This window comes from Pezoporus flaviventris, unplaced genomic scaffold (assembly GCF_033815535.1).
Source record: "Pezoporus flaviventris isolate CSIRO_AGI_PZ_B2104156 unplaced genomic scaffold, CSIRO_AGI_Pfla_v1 ptg000129l, whole genome shotgun sequence".
Taxonomy (NCBI): Eukaryota; Metazoa; Chordata; class Aves; order Psittaciformes; family Psittacidae; genus Pezoporus; species Pezoporus flaviventris.
Window position 1 is genome coordinate 3666639 of NW_026892677.1, and position 13841 is coordinate 3680479.

General features: G+C 42.9%; 1 protein-coding gene and 1 long non-coding RNA gene across 4 annotated transcripts in view; one reads left to right on the top strand and one right to left on the bottom strand.

Annotated features, from left to right (window-relative positions):
- The window catches only part of LOC133282577 (uncharacterized), a 380577-nt gene that overhangs the window by 234727 nt on the left and 132009 nt on the right, over positions 1–13841 (bottom strand). The window lies entirely within an intron of this gene.
- The window catches only part of DHX32 (DEAH-box helicase 32 (putative)), a 28851-nt gene that overhangs the window by 13841 nt on the left and 1169 nt on the right, over positions 1–13841 (top strand). For 2 of the 3 annotated variants that reach the window (XM_061478575.1, XM_061478577.1), the window contains 4 exons: positions 9032–9223; positions 10882–11031; positions 12180–12370; positions 13225–13406. In XM_061478575.1, coding sequence (XP_061334559.1) covers positions 9032–9223; positions 10882–11031; positions 12180–12370; positions 13225–13406 — 715 coding nt within the window. The remainder of the gene's footprint in view (positions 1–9031; positions 9224–10881; positions 11032–12179; positions 12371–13224; positions 13407–13841) is intronic. The other variant, XM_061478576.1, reaches the window with a different exon arrangement.

A 13841-nucleotide genomic window follows, 5' to 3' on the forward strand; every position in this document is an offset into this window, starting at 1 on the left:
AGCACCAGCTTTACTTGGATGGACATCAGATATGAGAAAGCTTTTGCTAACCAAATCAAAAGTGTAAGGTCAGGGTACTGTAAAGTGTGAGGAATTATTGAAACAATGTGAGGAAAGTTAGACAAAGTGCTTGAACAAAAAGTCCCACAAACACTGTAGGGGCTCCACAGAAAGGAGATGAGAAAGTACCCAGTTTCCTGCTCTTCTCCCCGTCTTCAGGCCCCACACCATTAAACATTTGAAAGTGTCTAGTACAACTCTTCCTTTATCCCAGGAGAGATCACATATGGGCTTTCCTTGCCTTGGGACTTCCTTTTTCCCACTTCCAAGCAGGCAACTTCTTTCCTACTAACACTTAAGCTCTATCCCTACCCCAGTTCTCCAGAGATGACCATAAAGCTCACACTATCAGAATACACAGTTTGAAGTACCTGGTGTGAAACAGGTTTGAAAGAAACAGGAATGCTGAAGCAAGCGAATTCATAAGGGGAGTTAGTTATTGTACTAGGCCAGCTTACAGAACTCAAAACACATTTCAAGCTTTCAAGCACATAAAACCTCCTTTTGGACTCTTCAACCTCCCGAGAGCTCTGGCCCAAGGATCTCAGCCAGGGAAAGCCCAGGTTTTCTCATGCTGCGCTGAGATGGACCCAACCTGCTGCACACACTCAGTGGTGCACTGGTCTCCAGGGGCTAAAGCACAACATCCTCCAGCAGAAGCAGAGACTGACCCTAAAGTCACACCATGAAGCCCCTGCTGCCCAGCTCTGGTACCCAGTTAAAGGGTAGCCCTGAAGTTTTTCTTTGCTAGTCATAAGGTCAAATAGATGTTACACCTTTCTGAATCGTGTACTGCAGGAGTATTGCAGAGGAGGCAAAGACAAGAGCTTTCAGAGGAGGAAAGCATCCTCTCTCGAGCAAGAGATTTCAGCTTTCCAAAAGGCTTCACTATCTTTGCTGCAGTCAGCTTAATTGCACAAGCCTTCTGTAACCTGATGAAAAAGGCTGAGGAAGGGTCTCCGAGATGGTATACAGACCTAACTGAAACAGATGAGCAACTGAGCTCACAAAACAAGCACGGTGGCTTTTCTGACCCTAAGAAAACTCTTGGGCAGAACAGTTCTTACTCACATTTACCACCAAGGTATACAAAGCCAATTTGCCTACTCTCAACCAAACATGGCACAAGATCAGCTGGACCAGAAAAAAAAACCCCACAAACAAGCAAACAAGGCTTTCTGTGTGCTCTGGTTTGACCTGGCCTAACACCAAGTGCTGTTCAGAGCATACAGATAATAAAACACCACAAATTATCCTTTCTGTTTCTCACCAGCACAGCTTGTCCTGGGCTTGCCTATTCCGTATCTCTTTGCCTCCTTGGACTTCATTTCCCTATGAGTAGAGGGTGTAAACGCATTGCAACCTGCCCCACGTGCCACACATCCCACAGGCTTTCCTATGCTATGGTAACCCAGTATTTAAAGTGTGGCCACAAAGAAGATGAGACTCCCTTTACACAGAGAGTCCCATGGAAAAGATGAGGGGTGATGGGCACAAGTTACTCCTGGGGAGATTCCAACTGGACACAAGAGGAAAATTCCTCACAATGAGAACAACCAATGACTGGACAGTGTTAAGATCTGGCTGAACAAGGTGCTGGGGTATCTAGTGTAGGTCGTGCTTTGCCTAGACAGGTTGGACCAGATGATCCTTGAGGTCCCTTCAGCCTGGTTTCTATGACTCTGTGCACCGTTTCTGCTCAGCAAACATTCTCAAGTTCTCTTTGCATTGAAACAAGTGGAGAATTTGGGGTTTTCTTTTAACCCAAGTTGAATTTCTCCTAAGCAAACTACTGTCTTCACTGAGATGACAGTCACATATGGCCATGCACAAGTGAGCAAACATACCTGAAGTACACTGAAATTCATAGCAAGAATCCAAAGGGAAATGTACTTCGCGGTCCGTTCCCTGCACATGAAGGAGCGAACACACAGCAGATAAGTAAAGAAACAAAACTCACATCAGTAAAACATTTTCTTTCTGCTCAGCAACAGTGTCCATGAGGGGTTTTCCCTGATGCTCTTTGAGGAAAAACAAAAGCCTGGGTTAACTCTGACTCACTACAGCATTATGCAAGCAACAGACGTGTCAGGCTTACAGCTGCTGTGTTTAATTCACGCTATCATCGAGATGAGTAAATGCAGCAGCCCTGTTCCCCTTTTCAGGATACATGAGCCATAGGAAACGTATTTGGCTCTGCAGTTCTGAAGAGCATTATTCGAATTCCTGTGCCACTGCCATCAGGATGTGGTTAAGTTTTTATCAGTTAATCAGCCACGTCTTTACTGTGTGATATAATGGGACAAAAGAGCTCTTTTCCCCTGGATGGCAGCAACATTGTGTGGTTTTGTAAATCACTGGAAAAGTCCTTATTTTAACTATGAAAATCAGTGCAAGGATGAAGCCACGGAAAAATTCTGTAAGAAATCAAGGTGAAGGCAGTTTGCAGATTCTGCATTTGTGCAGATTTATCCTGCACAATTTTCAGCTTAAACTATCAGTGGATGGTCATGGGTACCGTGACATTTGAGAGCTATGCTATTATAACGCCACTGAGAACAATATCCATAATAACAACAGTTGTACAAACAGGTATAACTTCAAATGGTTTCAGCAACAAAAGTCATTTGTGTATTTGTTCATTAGAAACAGACTGTCAAAGACAGAAACTCAATGTGCTGTGTAAGATCTGCTCACCAGAGATCAAGGCAGATTTAGTATCTTAAGTTCACTTGTTGATTCTGTGATGTTTTAATTTCTCAATTTAGTGCATTAAAGTGTAATATGTATCTCCCAATGAAAGGCTCTTTAATAGCATGGACATGGACGTACTTCATAGTCTGTACTGCACAAATTAGTGGAAAAGCATAAAAGGACTTGAATGAGATAAGAAACAGACAGCAAATATCCCTCAGGAAGCAAACTATAGGCTGGACACCCTGCCCTTTAGCAACAGTCCCATATCCATGCGACGAGGGGCATCAGGAATGGGAATCAGGGCAGTATGTATAGCGCAGTAGCTGAGCACATACCACACTCAACATAGCCAATTGGTTAGAACAGGGCACTGGTACCATAAAGGGCATCCCTAAACTGAGAAGGGGTAGCCCAGTGCTGTTAAAGCTGGACTCTCAAGTCATTTATAAAGAGCAATAAAAGAAACCAAACTGATTAAAAATATCTTTTATGCCATTTTATAATAATCTTTAAATGTCAAGGCCAGGTTGGACACAGGGGCTTGGAGCAACCTGCTCTAGTGGAAGGCGTCCCTGCCTATGGCAGCAGTTGGAACTGGATGAGCTTCCAACTCCGTTCCAACACCACAACCCATTCTGTGATTCTATGATGAATGTAAAGACTGCAAAGAAAAGTAATTTTTAATGATCAACGATAATGTCAAAGAATGGTTATAGAATTGGTGGCTTCAGAGCATGACAGACTCCTAAAAACCCTACCTCAGAAGATATGGGGGGGGGGGGGGGAAAGGAGAATCGAGATGAAATCTGCGCACAGAAGCTGGTCCTTGCAGAATTAAAACCTTTGGCACTCAATTTCTCCATATCTTCAGTTTGCTATCCATGCAGCAGTGTTAAAACACAGTAACAGAATAAGCCATTCCCCTTACTTTGGCAGTTCTTCAAGCTGTTAAGCCTAACAGAAGCTGGAAAAAACTGTGGTTTGCCAGGCAGTGAATCAGCTCTTTAAAGACAACATCCTTTCACCTGACATTCATGTCAGCTTGAACTTTATAACAGTTATTTCTCTGGAAAGCAAAGATCCATCAAAGAGAAGGTATTTTACAAACTCAACATTTTCATAAGGTAGGAGACCAGAACACAGGACCTATAGACCTATGTATAGCACAATGCAGTGGTTGAATGGATTATTAAAAAACATGGAATTCATGATCATAGAATCATAGAATAGTTAGGGTTGGAAAGGACCTTAAGATCATCCAGTTCCAACCCCCCTGCCATGGCCAGGGACACCTCACACTAAACCATATCACCCAAGGTTTCATCCAACCTGGCCTTGAACACTGCCGGGGATGGAGCATTCACAACCTCCCTGGACAACCCATTCCAGTGCCTCACCACCCTCACAGGAAAGAATTTCCTCCTTAGATCCAATCTAAACTTCCCCTGTTTAAGTTTGAACCCATTACCCCTTGTCCTGTCACTACAGTCCCTAATGAAGAGTCCCTCCCCAGCATCCCTATAGGCCCCCTTCAGATACTGGAAGCTGCTCTGAGGTCTCCACGCAGCCTTCTCTTCTCCAGGCTGAACAGCCCCAACTTCCTCACCCTGTCTTCATACAGGAGGTGCTCCAGCCCCTGATCATCCTCGTGGCCTCCTCTGGACTTGTTCCAACAGTTCCATGTCCTTTTTATGCTGAGGACACCAGAACTGCACACAATGCTCCAGGTGAGGTCTCACAAGAGCAGAGCAGAGGGGCAGAATCACCTCCTTTGACCTGCTGGTCACGCTCCTTTTGATGCAGCCCAGGATACGGTTGCTTTCTGGGCTGCGAGCGCACACTGAAGCCAGCTCATGTTCATGATCTCCAATCCCTGTCTCCAATATTCACGTATTACAGAACTTTGGTCAAAGTCACTGAATCCCTTGGTTCCTTATGCACCAAGAATAGTACTTCTGTATTTATTTTATGACACCTTAAGCACTTCAATTTCAGCCATGTAGGATGTGTTACTGGAAAGAATAAAGGCGCAGCTACCTGCAGAAACATAGCTGTCATGTCAAAGTTACAAGGAACTGTGAAATGAAGAGTATCATTTTAAATCAGCTTGAAACTCTCAGATAAACGATTTGAGCCCTAATATTTAGTTACATATTTGCTTTAGTAAGCCTCAGAATGACCAAGAGTAGGATGTGTATATAGAAACTGGTTGGGTTCCCTGAAACAAGTCCAGAGCAGCCCAGTCTTAACCAGCCAAAGAACACAGGCAAGGGAAAGAATATCAGATAAGAAGATACCTTTTAAACTCCCAGGGATGTGACAGTTTCTTGTTGAAAGCATAGGATGCATCTTCAAAGCTTGGTTTTAACTCTGCTCCCATGAAAGCAACAGTCAATTCGCAAAGCCCTCTATGGCAGCAGTAGCTGGCGTTGACAAAAACACCTGAAAATGATGATGCTTGCTAGAAATCATTATAGGACAATACAGGTTTCTGTTATTTAAAGAAGAGCTTTTCCCACCTAAATATTTGCACTACTTTTGTTTTATCACAGTTTTGATTTAAATAGGAACAATACCATAAAGAACTCTCAAATGAGCGCTTGCTGCTCTTACAATGCCTTTTTATTGACCTAGTCCCTCAAAAACACAGACCCATACTTGAAAGCTCTATTTCTTTGTTACTGCTCCTTCACCTGCTCTAATCTTGCTTTACTATCTTGTCCTTTCTACCACAATAAAACACCAGGAGTCTTCTTTTCCTTTTCTTTATAACACTCACAGCAAACTAGGGAAGTAATTTGTGCTTATAAATCTCAAGGCAACCAACTCTAGGGCATAAACACGCAAATTACTGATGCTATCAGGGGACTGAAATCGGCTGCCATATAACCATCTATTTTGTGAGTTCTAGCACAAACCACTCTGTTGGTTTCTGGAAATTAGCTTCCCATGATTTCCTAGTAATTACTCTATGTCTGAATGACTGTTCTTAATCTCCCTGTATTTTCACTCACCGATACGCATTTCCTGTCACTGACTCTTATTCTTCATCAGCTGTTACTTTTAATTCCTTTAAACTCCCTCAGCATTTTCTTCTCAGATGCCTTAGTTTTGGCAAGGGCTCACCTTTTATCCCACTAAACCTCGTGTGCATGGTAACGTTCTCTCTAGACAAAAACCCCGCATGCTGTGCAGGCAGAGATATAAACTCTAATAATGAAATGAAGCAGATCCACAGTTGTAACAGGAATTTACAGACTCCTGCGAGAATTTAGCCGAAAACTAATAGGAAGTGTTTCAAAATCAAGTGAAGTCACAACACTAATAGATTTACACACTGGAGAAGCTCTGGAGAAGCTCATATAAGGAGAATTAACAAACTGTCTTTTCCCTTCACATTAGTACAAGGGCCTGTAGGGACAGGCCAAGGGGAATGGCTTTATGGGGAGACTGAGCTGAGCTCTTAGGCAGAAGCTCTTCCCTGGGAGGGTGCTGAGGCGCTGGCACAGGGTGCCCAGAGAAGCTGTGGCTGCCCCATCCCTGGCAGTGTTCAAGGCCAGGTTGGACACAGGGGCTTGGAGCAAGCTGCTCTAGTGGAAGGTGTCCCTGCCCGTGGCAGGGGTTGGAGCTGGGTGAGACTTAAGGTTCCTTCGAACACAAACCAGGCTGGGAGTCTGTGAAAAGGGTTAAAACCAGCAGGTCCTTCCTTGCTTCCCATTTACTTTTGTATTGATTTCATTATAAGTAGTCAATTACAGAGTGATGGCAACAGACTGCCAGTTCACTGCCAACAAAGGAAAAACCCAAACTCAAGACTCCCTTGCAGGAAAGCAGAGTGCCTGAAGCATGGCGTTATGGTTAAATGTGACCTACCAGCTCCTTACAGGCTTGATTTGCTTTTCATCTTCGTGATGCTGGAGTAGCCTGCCAAAGAGAGGCTCCCTTTCATAATTAGCTCAAGCAAGAACTTCTTCCTAGCCCTACGCTAATGAAGATACAAGAACAAACACGCACCCTGCCTGGGGGGATAGCTGTGGCTGTGGTTTGATTTTTTGTTATTAGACTTTTTGGACAGTAATATGCAAACTGAAGCAGTCCACAGAAGCCTGTAAGATTGCCAGCGCAGTCAGTAGTATCCCCAGTGCTGGGTATGACAGGCTGGGTATGAAGCCAAGTCCCGCTGTAGTGGAATTTTTGCTACCAATTTCAATACTAGAATTTAACTTGTTAAGAGAAAATATCCAACAGTTCCTGAAACTGGAATAAGGACAAAGTTGCTGCAGTGATAGGAGAGCAGTTATGAATTTAAATGAGCTGGCACCCCTTGAAAATATTGACCATTACAATGAGAACTGGCATAGAAATCTACCTTTAGAAAGAGCTGGGAGGAAAGAGCCTTCACACTTCAAGAGTTCCCAAGCTTCAATCAATGTCTTCCATGCTGTAGCTACACTTCCAAGAGTGTAGGCTTGACAACTTCTACTCAGCTTTCAGGTTCACCCTCTGTAGTCCCAGGCCTGCAGCTACCATGGTTGTACATAAAGCTCTTCTATGCTTGTTTTGCCAAAGGGACCTACTTCCATCAACAACATATTTCATACAGACCTTCTCAAGTTCTCATTTTAAGTACTGATTCGCTTAATCCTGTCCTTTCAGACATGTTTTCTTATCATGCAATTGTGAAGGAATGTTCTTTCAGTAGAACAAAGTGTTGCTGAGAAAACACGTCAATTAATTCCTTTCAAAATCTGAAGAAAAATCATAGAATAAGGCTTCACTTTCTTCTGGCACCATTTACCAAAAGAAAAAGCAGTTATTAACAGTAAAGGGCTAGGGGATACAATAAGCTGATTCTGTCTGCAACTGCTTCAGATGCAGCAAAGCACAAAACAGTGGGAAAAAGATGGTAAAGGAGAAATTCAGGAAGATGCTTAATGAGAAAGAAGAGTGTCAAACTCCTTTGTTATTTACTCCCATCCAGTTGAGAGATTCAGAAGAGCTATTACAAATGCCATCTTTTGGCGTACTGAGAAACAACTGATGAGATGCAATGGTGGCTGATTAAAAACCCGTATTCATGTCTGTGTGTATAAGCCATTTTCTTCAAATCTTGTTGATTTCATTCACCCTCATCCGTGAAAGAGGAAGAAAATACTATGACTTATGGACTCATAGAATAAACTAAATATACCATTGATCAAAACTGAATCAATTGCACAATTAACTGAATTCATTGCTGGTACTCCAGCAGTCTTTAGAAAAAGCACACGTGGACCACTTTATCCTGAAAGCTCAGTGTTCAACGTGTGCAGAAGATCTCCCTACTCAATACTCCTGGCAGGCCTCTACTTGGGTTTATCTAACATCTAAGATACAAACCTCATCACTTCAGTCTTCATTCTCCTCTGCTTTCACTGCTCAGACGCCCATCTTTAACTCATGATTTCCTTTATGTTTGCCTCTGTTCAGTGTCTCTTACTCATGCTCCCTGCACGTTGTGTGGCCCAAATTCATTTATTTCCTACTTTTTACCCAAATTAGTCTCTCAGCCTACCTAATTATTTTCCTGTATTCACTCAGTGTTTTTTCTGCCTCACTGTTCTCACTTCTACCTATGGATCTTGTAAGAAAGTTATAACCTATAATAAGGGAAAATGGAACATTGAATTTTATGCAGTGAGAAAGTACAGCTGGGGAGAGATTGTCTTTTACTATGTCCCCATTTTTTTTCTGATATCATGAGAAACTCTGTAAACCAATAATAACTACAAAAAGGCAACCAAGTGAACTCCAGACACCTGCAAGAACAATGAGACAGCTACAAGTGCTGCAAATGGCTGTCTTCTGGATATAATCCTCTTTCCTAGAGCTGTTGTGTATCCCTCAGCCCCCCTCAAATGCGACCACCCCTCTTTAAAAGGAATGAGCATGCACACACAGAAATACCTGGAGAATGCCAATAGTGGGAGGAGGTTTTGACATGGGGTGCAAGTATCCACTGCTGTGTCTGACTTCAGACAGAACCTGCTCTGACACAAGGAAGACCAACAAAGTTATTTGCAGCCCTATAATTGTTACCCCTTATTTTCTTCCTCCAATTCCCATCCCATTCATGTCATTTATTACTTTTCATCTCGCTCATTGTCAAATGATAGAAGCTGACTTTATCATTTTCACACAGGAATTACACAGCTGAAAAACTGCAATGAGAATTCGGCCCCTCATTCATATGCAGTCGTTCTCAAGGATTTAAATGATCTTTCCTTTTCATCAGCTCCTGAAAGCCTGATGCAGGCTCTGGAAGACCTCGATTATCTTGCAGCCCTGGATAATGATGGAAACCTCTCTGAATTTGGAATTATTATGTCGGAATTTCCTCTGGATCCACAGCTGTCAAAGTCAATTCTGGCTTCATGTGAATTTGAGTGTGTTGATGAAATGCTCACCATCGCGGCCATGGTAACAGGTAAATCACATCTTACTGCTTGGCTTGTGTCCCCTTCATACAAGCGCAAGCCAAAGACTAACTTCTGTTATTCACATCCTGCTTATTTCAAGTAAATTAATATCTTTGGCTGTTTAAGTCTTGACTTTAAGCATGCATTGAAAAGCAAGTAATGAATTTATATGTAGCACACCATTTCCATGCTCTGGCTGCCCCATTAGCTTCCAGCCATCTGTCAGAAAGCACAACATCCCTTCAAAATGAACCTTCTTATCTCATATTCATGTACATTTGTTACTGACTAGAGCAGCAAATTAGAGGAAGTTCTAATGATGAACACCATTGAACTGTTGACCCACAAAGAATTACTTTGTGATCTTGTTTCTTCACATCAGATATTTTATACAAATAACACAACTTTAAGCATCCGTACCATTCCTTCCTGATGGATCCTGTGCTCTTACACTGTGAGACAAACCAGCTGGCCCCAAAGGCTGCGCACATGAAGTCTGGGTAGGGTTGTTATCTATAGAGCTTTCCATTAGATGTGAGAGAGCTTTCAAACCAACACATAAACCCCAGATATTTATTACTTACTCATTGTGCAAATGCTGCCATTGAAATCTTAATACATCAAAGATGCAGAAAATCAAAGATTTTAGGATAACTGAGAGGACAATGGCTCCAGAAATTCAAACAGCAAATAATGATGGTGACCTCTTGGCATCCCAGCAGACAGTGCAGGACAGCGCAGAATCCCAGCCTGCTTTGTGTTGGAAGGGACCTTAAAGCCCATCCAGCTCCAACCCCTGCCACGGGCAGGGACACCTTCCACTAGAGCAGCTTGCTCCAAGCCCCTGTGTCCAACCTGGCCTTGAACACTGCCAGGGATGGGGCAGCCACAGCTTCTCTGGGCACCCTGTGCCAGCGCCTCAGCACCCTCACAGGGAAGAGCTTCTGCCTAGTATCTAATACCTGAGAGCTGAACTATTGACTGCTCAACACCCACTTAACCTTGCCTGTATTTTGTTATGGCATTACTTTGCTCTACCCACAGGGGATATCCTAGACCCAGAAACCAGTCTTAGGCAGCAAGGACATGAACCTGCAGGGCACCAAGCTGCTTTAGCTGTTTTTATGGAACAACTTGGTTCTATGCCCAAGCTGGCTTGATTTTCAACAGTGGGCCAAAACATGTATAATGTTTTTAAGCACATACAACAAATGTCAATGACTGTGCACGGGCACACCTCGGTTTTCATAAAGCTAAACTATCTTGAAAGACACAATTATGTTGCACAGCACCACATGTAAAATGCACTGAGAGGCACAAATTTCAACACACAGCCCCAAATTAAGGCATTACATCCATAGATTGTTTCTTTCTACATTAAAGAAACCACACGCTTGGATTATGCATAAGTTGGATCACGCCATTATGAAGCATTTTGGCAGGAGAAAGCTGCTCACCTTCATTTGTGTTTAGGGCACAAATTAAGATTGAAAGGACATCCATATAAATAAGACCTTAGTGAATGCAACAGATTCAGCTCTCCATCAGCAATCCTACACTGAAGGTTAAAAGGAACTGAGGAAGCCAAATAAGAATTCCAGTGGAGTTCGTCCTTGTGCATGCACCTATGTGCCTTAATAACCACTGCTTTGATGTTTTTCCTAAGCTCCTCACTGCTTCTTACACACACCTCCTGGAACAGAAGAGATTGCTCTTACTTGTTGGCGAAAGTTCTCCCACCCTGCAGGAGACCACTTTACTCTCATCAACGTCTTCAACGCCTTCAAGGAAGCCAGCACAAACTCCACAAGCCAATGTAAGTGTACCCAGAGCATTCGATGTGAAGCAAGTTGTAAGCAATTTGGAACAAACCCAAAACCTGAGCTGTCATTGTTGGCACTTAGTTCATAGGCCCTCTTTGAATGACTCCATCCAGAATTGCTGACTTGCAGGGAGAAACCAAAGATACAATAAATAGAACAGTTTGGGTTGGAAGGGACCTTAAAGCTCACCCACTTCCAACCCCCTGCCACAGGCAGGGCCACTTTCCACTAGAGCAGGTTGCTCCAAGTCCCATCCAACCTGGCCTAACCAGTACAAAGGAATATTAGTTTCAGGTTTTTAACTAGCTGAAAATGACCTAGGACAGCATACATCACCCAACAAGGATACCTAAACACTATTACAATGGTCATTTGAAGTGACATTGTACAAAACCAGAATGATGGTTCCTCCTGTAACAGCAGATAATCCAGGTTTAAGATGTAAAACAACACAAAGACAGTTGAGGAGGGGCTGGATTCCCCCAGCAGCCACACAGTTCTGGTGGCTTTCTGATAGCCTTCAACTTAAAGTTTAAAGGGCAAAAAAATCAAAGTTCAGATTTACAGGAAACCAAATAGAAGTCAGGAGACAGAAGCTCTTCACAGCATTTCCCTGTGTGCAAGCATCTTGCTCAGGTTCATTTAGCCTAAGCCCAGTAATTAGGCAGAGGAGTGATGAATTTGCCTATACTAAGCAAAAGCTTAAAGGACAGTAGGGTTCCTTCATGTTCAGTCATGTTAAATGCTGGAGAGGTGCAAGAGAACCTGTCTTTTCCCAGCATGCAGGATCATCACTAGCACTATAGGTGCAATTCCAGTTCCATATCCTGAAAGCCTGGAAACACAGCTGCTACTCCTTTTACCCTTTACAGACCAAATAAGAGATGTTGCATAGTTTTATTCAAAGATATAGTTTCAAATCTGTAAACTTAAGGGTATCAAGTACTGCCCCTCACTTCACAACATCAGTGAGCCCAAGCTGTCCATACAGCTCTTGCTACCTTAATATTGACAGCTCTGACACAGCCGCTCTCTGTTTTGATCTATTGCACCAAAGAGCATTTCACAGAGCAGTATCTCTATGGATAGTACCCATCACAAAGACTTTGCTTTAAGCCAAACCTCTTTTTTTCCTCCACAGACTACAGCACTGAGAAATGGTGTCGTGATTATTTTCTAAGCAGCTCTGCCCTGAGGATGGCAGAAATTATCAGAGCTGAACTAGTGGAGATAATGAAGCGAATTGAACTTCCCATCTCAGAACCGGACTTTGGATCCGAAGAAAATATACTCAGCATTAAGAAATCTCTCTTATCTGGTTACTTTATGCACGTAAGGAAAAATGCTGTGGCTTCATCTTACTGCATTGTTATGTTAGACAGAATGCTTTCAGAGAAGTTAAGTTAGGTAATGAAACCTTGCTCAGCAGAAAGGATAAAAGCCATTTTTTCCAGCGTATGAAACACTTGTGCCAATTCCAATCTTCTCTCTGGGGTTCAGCTATCACAGCATGAAGCCCACACACTTCACTGCAAGAGGAAAACTGTCAATATGCCTTTCACTCAAAGAACTATTTTCCTTCAGAAACCTCTTTAACTTGTAATATTCTCTCAGACGTTGAAAGTTGTTGCTGTGAAAATACCCTGGAAAACAAGAACCAACTTAGTATGTTTAGGCACACATAACATACAGCTTTCTTCATCTCAGCCAAAGGAGGTACACTAACTGTAACTGTATACATAAATAAGATTGACTTATTCCCACTTTAAGACATGCTTTCCTTCACATCACTACACTCCACCTAATAAAATGACCCGTGCGACCTACCCTACTACAAGGGCTGCACATTGTATTTTAAAGCCTTCCAATCCTTTAATACATCAGTTTCCCTACAGACCCTTCAAAGCCAAGTTCAGATACTTACTGTATAAGCCTGCCCTCATCTACTGCAGTTTCCTTTCAACTATACAGATGAACAATTTCTTTAACTCCAAGCCTCATTTCATAGTACCCAGATATTTCTTTCCCACAGATATTTGGGAAGAATACTGATATTGAGGCTCTCTAGTTCAAAGTATCTGAACGCAAGTTTAATTCCTGGTTTTAATACAATAGGCAAATACTGATCTATGCATCTTGTACAACCAATGAAGTAATGGACAACTCCTTGCATATTTGGTTTTTAGATTGCTCGTGATGTGGATGGCTCAGGCAACTACTTAATGTTAACACACAGACAAGTGGCCCAGCTTCATCCTTTCTCATCTTATTATAACAGCAGAAAGATTCCAGAGTGGGTTTTGTTCCATGAGTTTAGTATATCAGAAGACAATTCCATCCGAGTAGTCTCCGAGATATCACCTGATCTGTAAGTTAACAATGATGAAACTGTTTCTTCAGCCATACCTCTAGCACAAAAGCACAACTTAAGTCACAAAATTGTTAAAGATATCTGCTGTACATTGAGAACGCTTGGAGCAAGCGGCTCCCTTACCTGTCATAAAAACTACCCAGTCAGAATCCCAGCCTGGTTTGTGTTGGAAGGGCCCTTAAATCTCACCCAGCTCCAGCCCCTGCCACGGGCAGGGACACCTTCCACTAGAGCAGCTTGCTCCAAGCCCCTGTGTCCAACCTGGCCTTGAACACTGCCAGGGATGGGGCAGCCACAGCTTCTCCGGGCACCCTGTGCCAGCGCCTCAACACCCTCAGAGGGAAAAGCTTTTGCCTAAGATCTAATAGCTAAGCTGTCATCACTGGAGGGATGAAGAAATGGTTGCTTTTCACGCTTTTCATATTCCCTAGT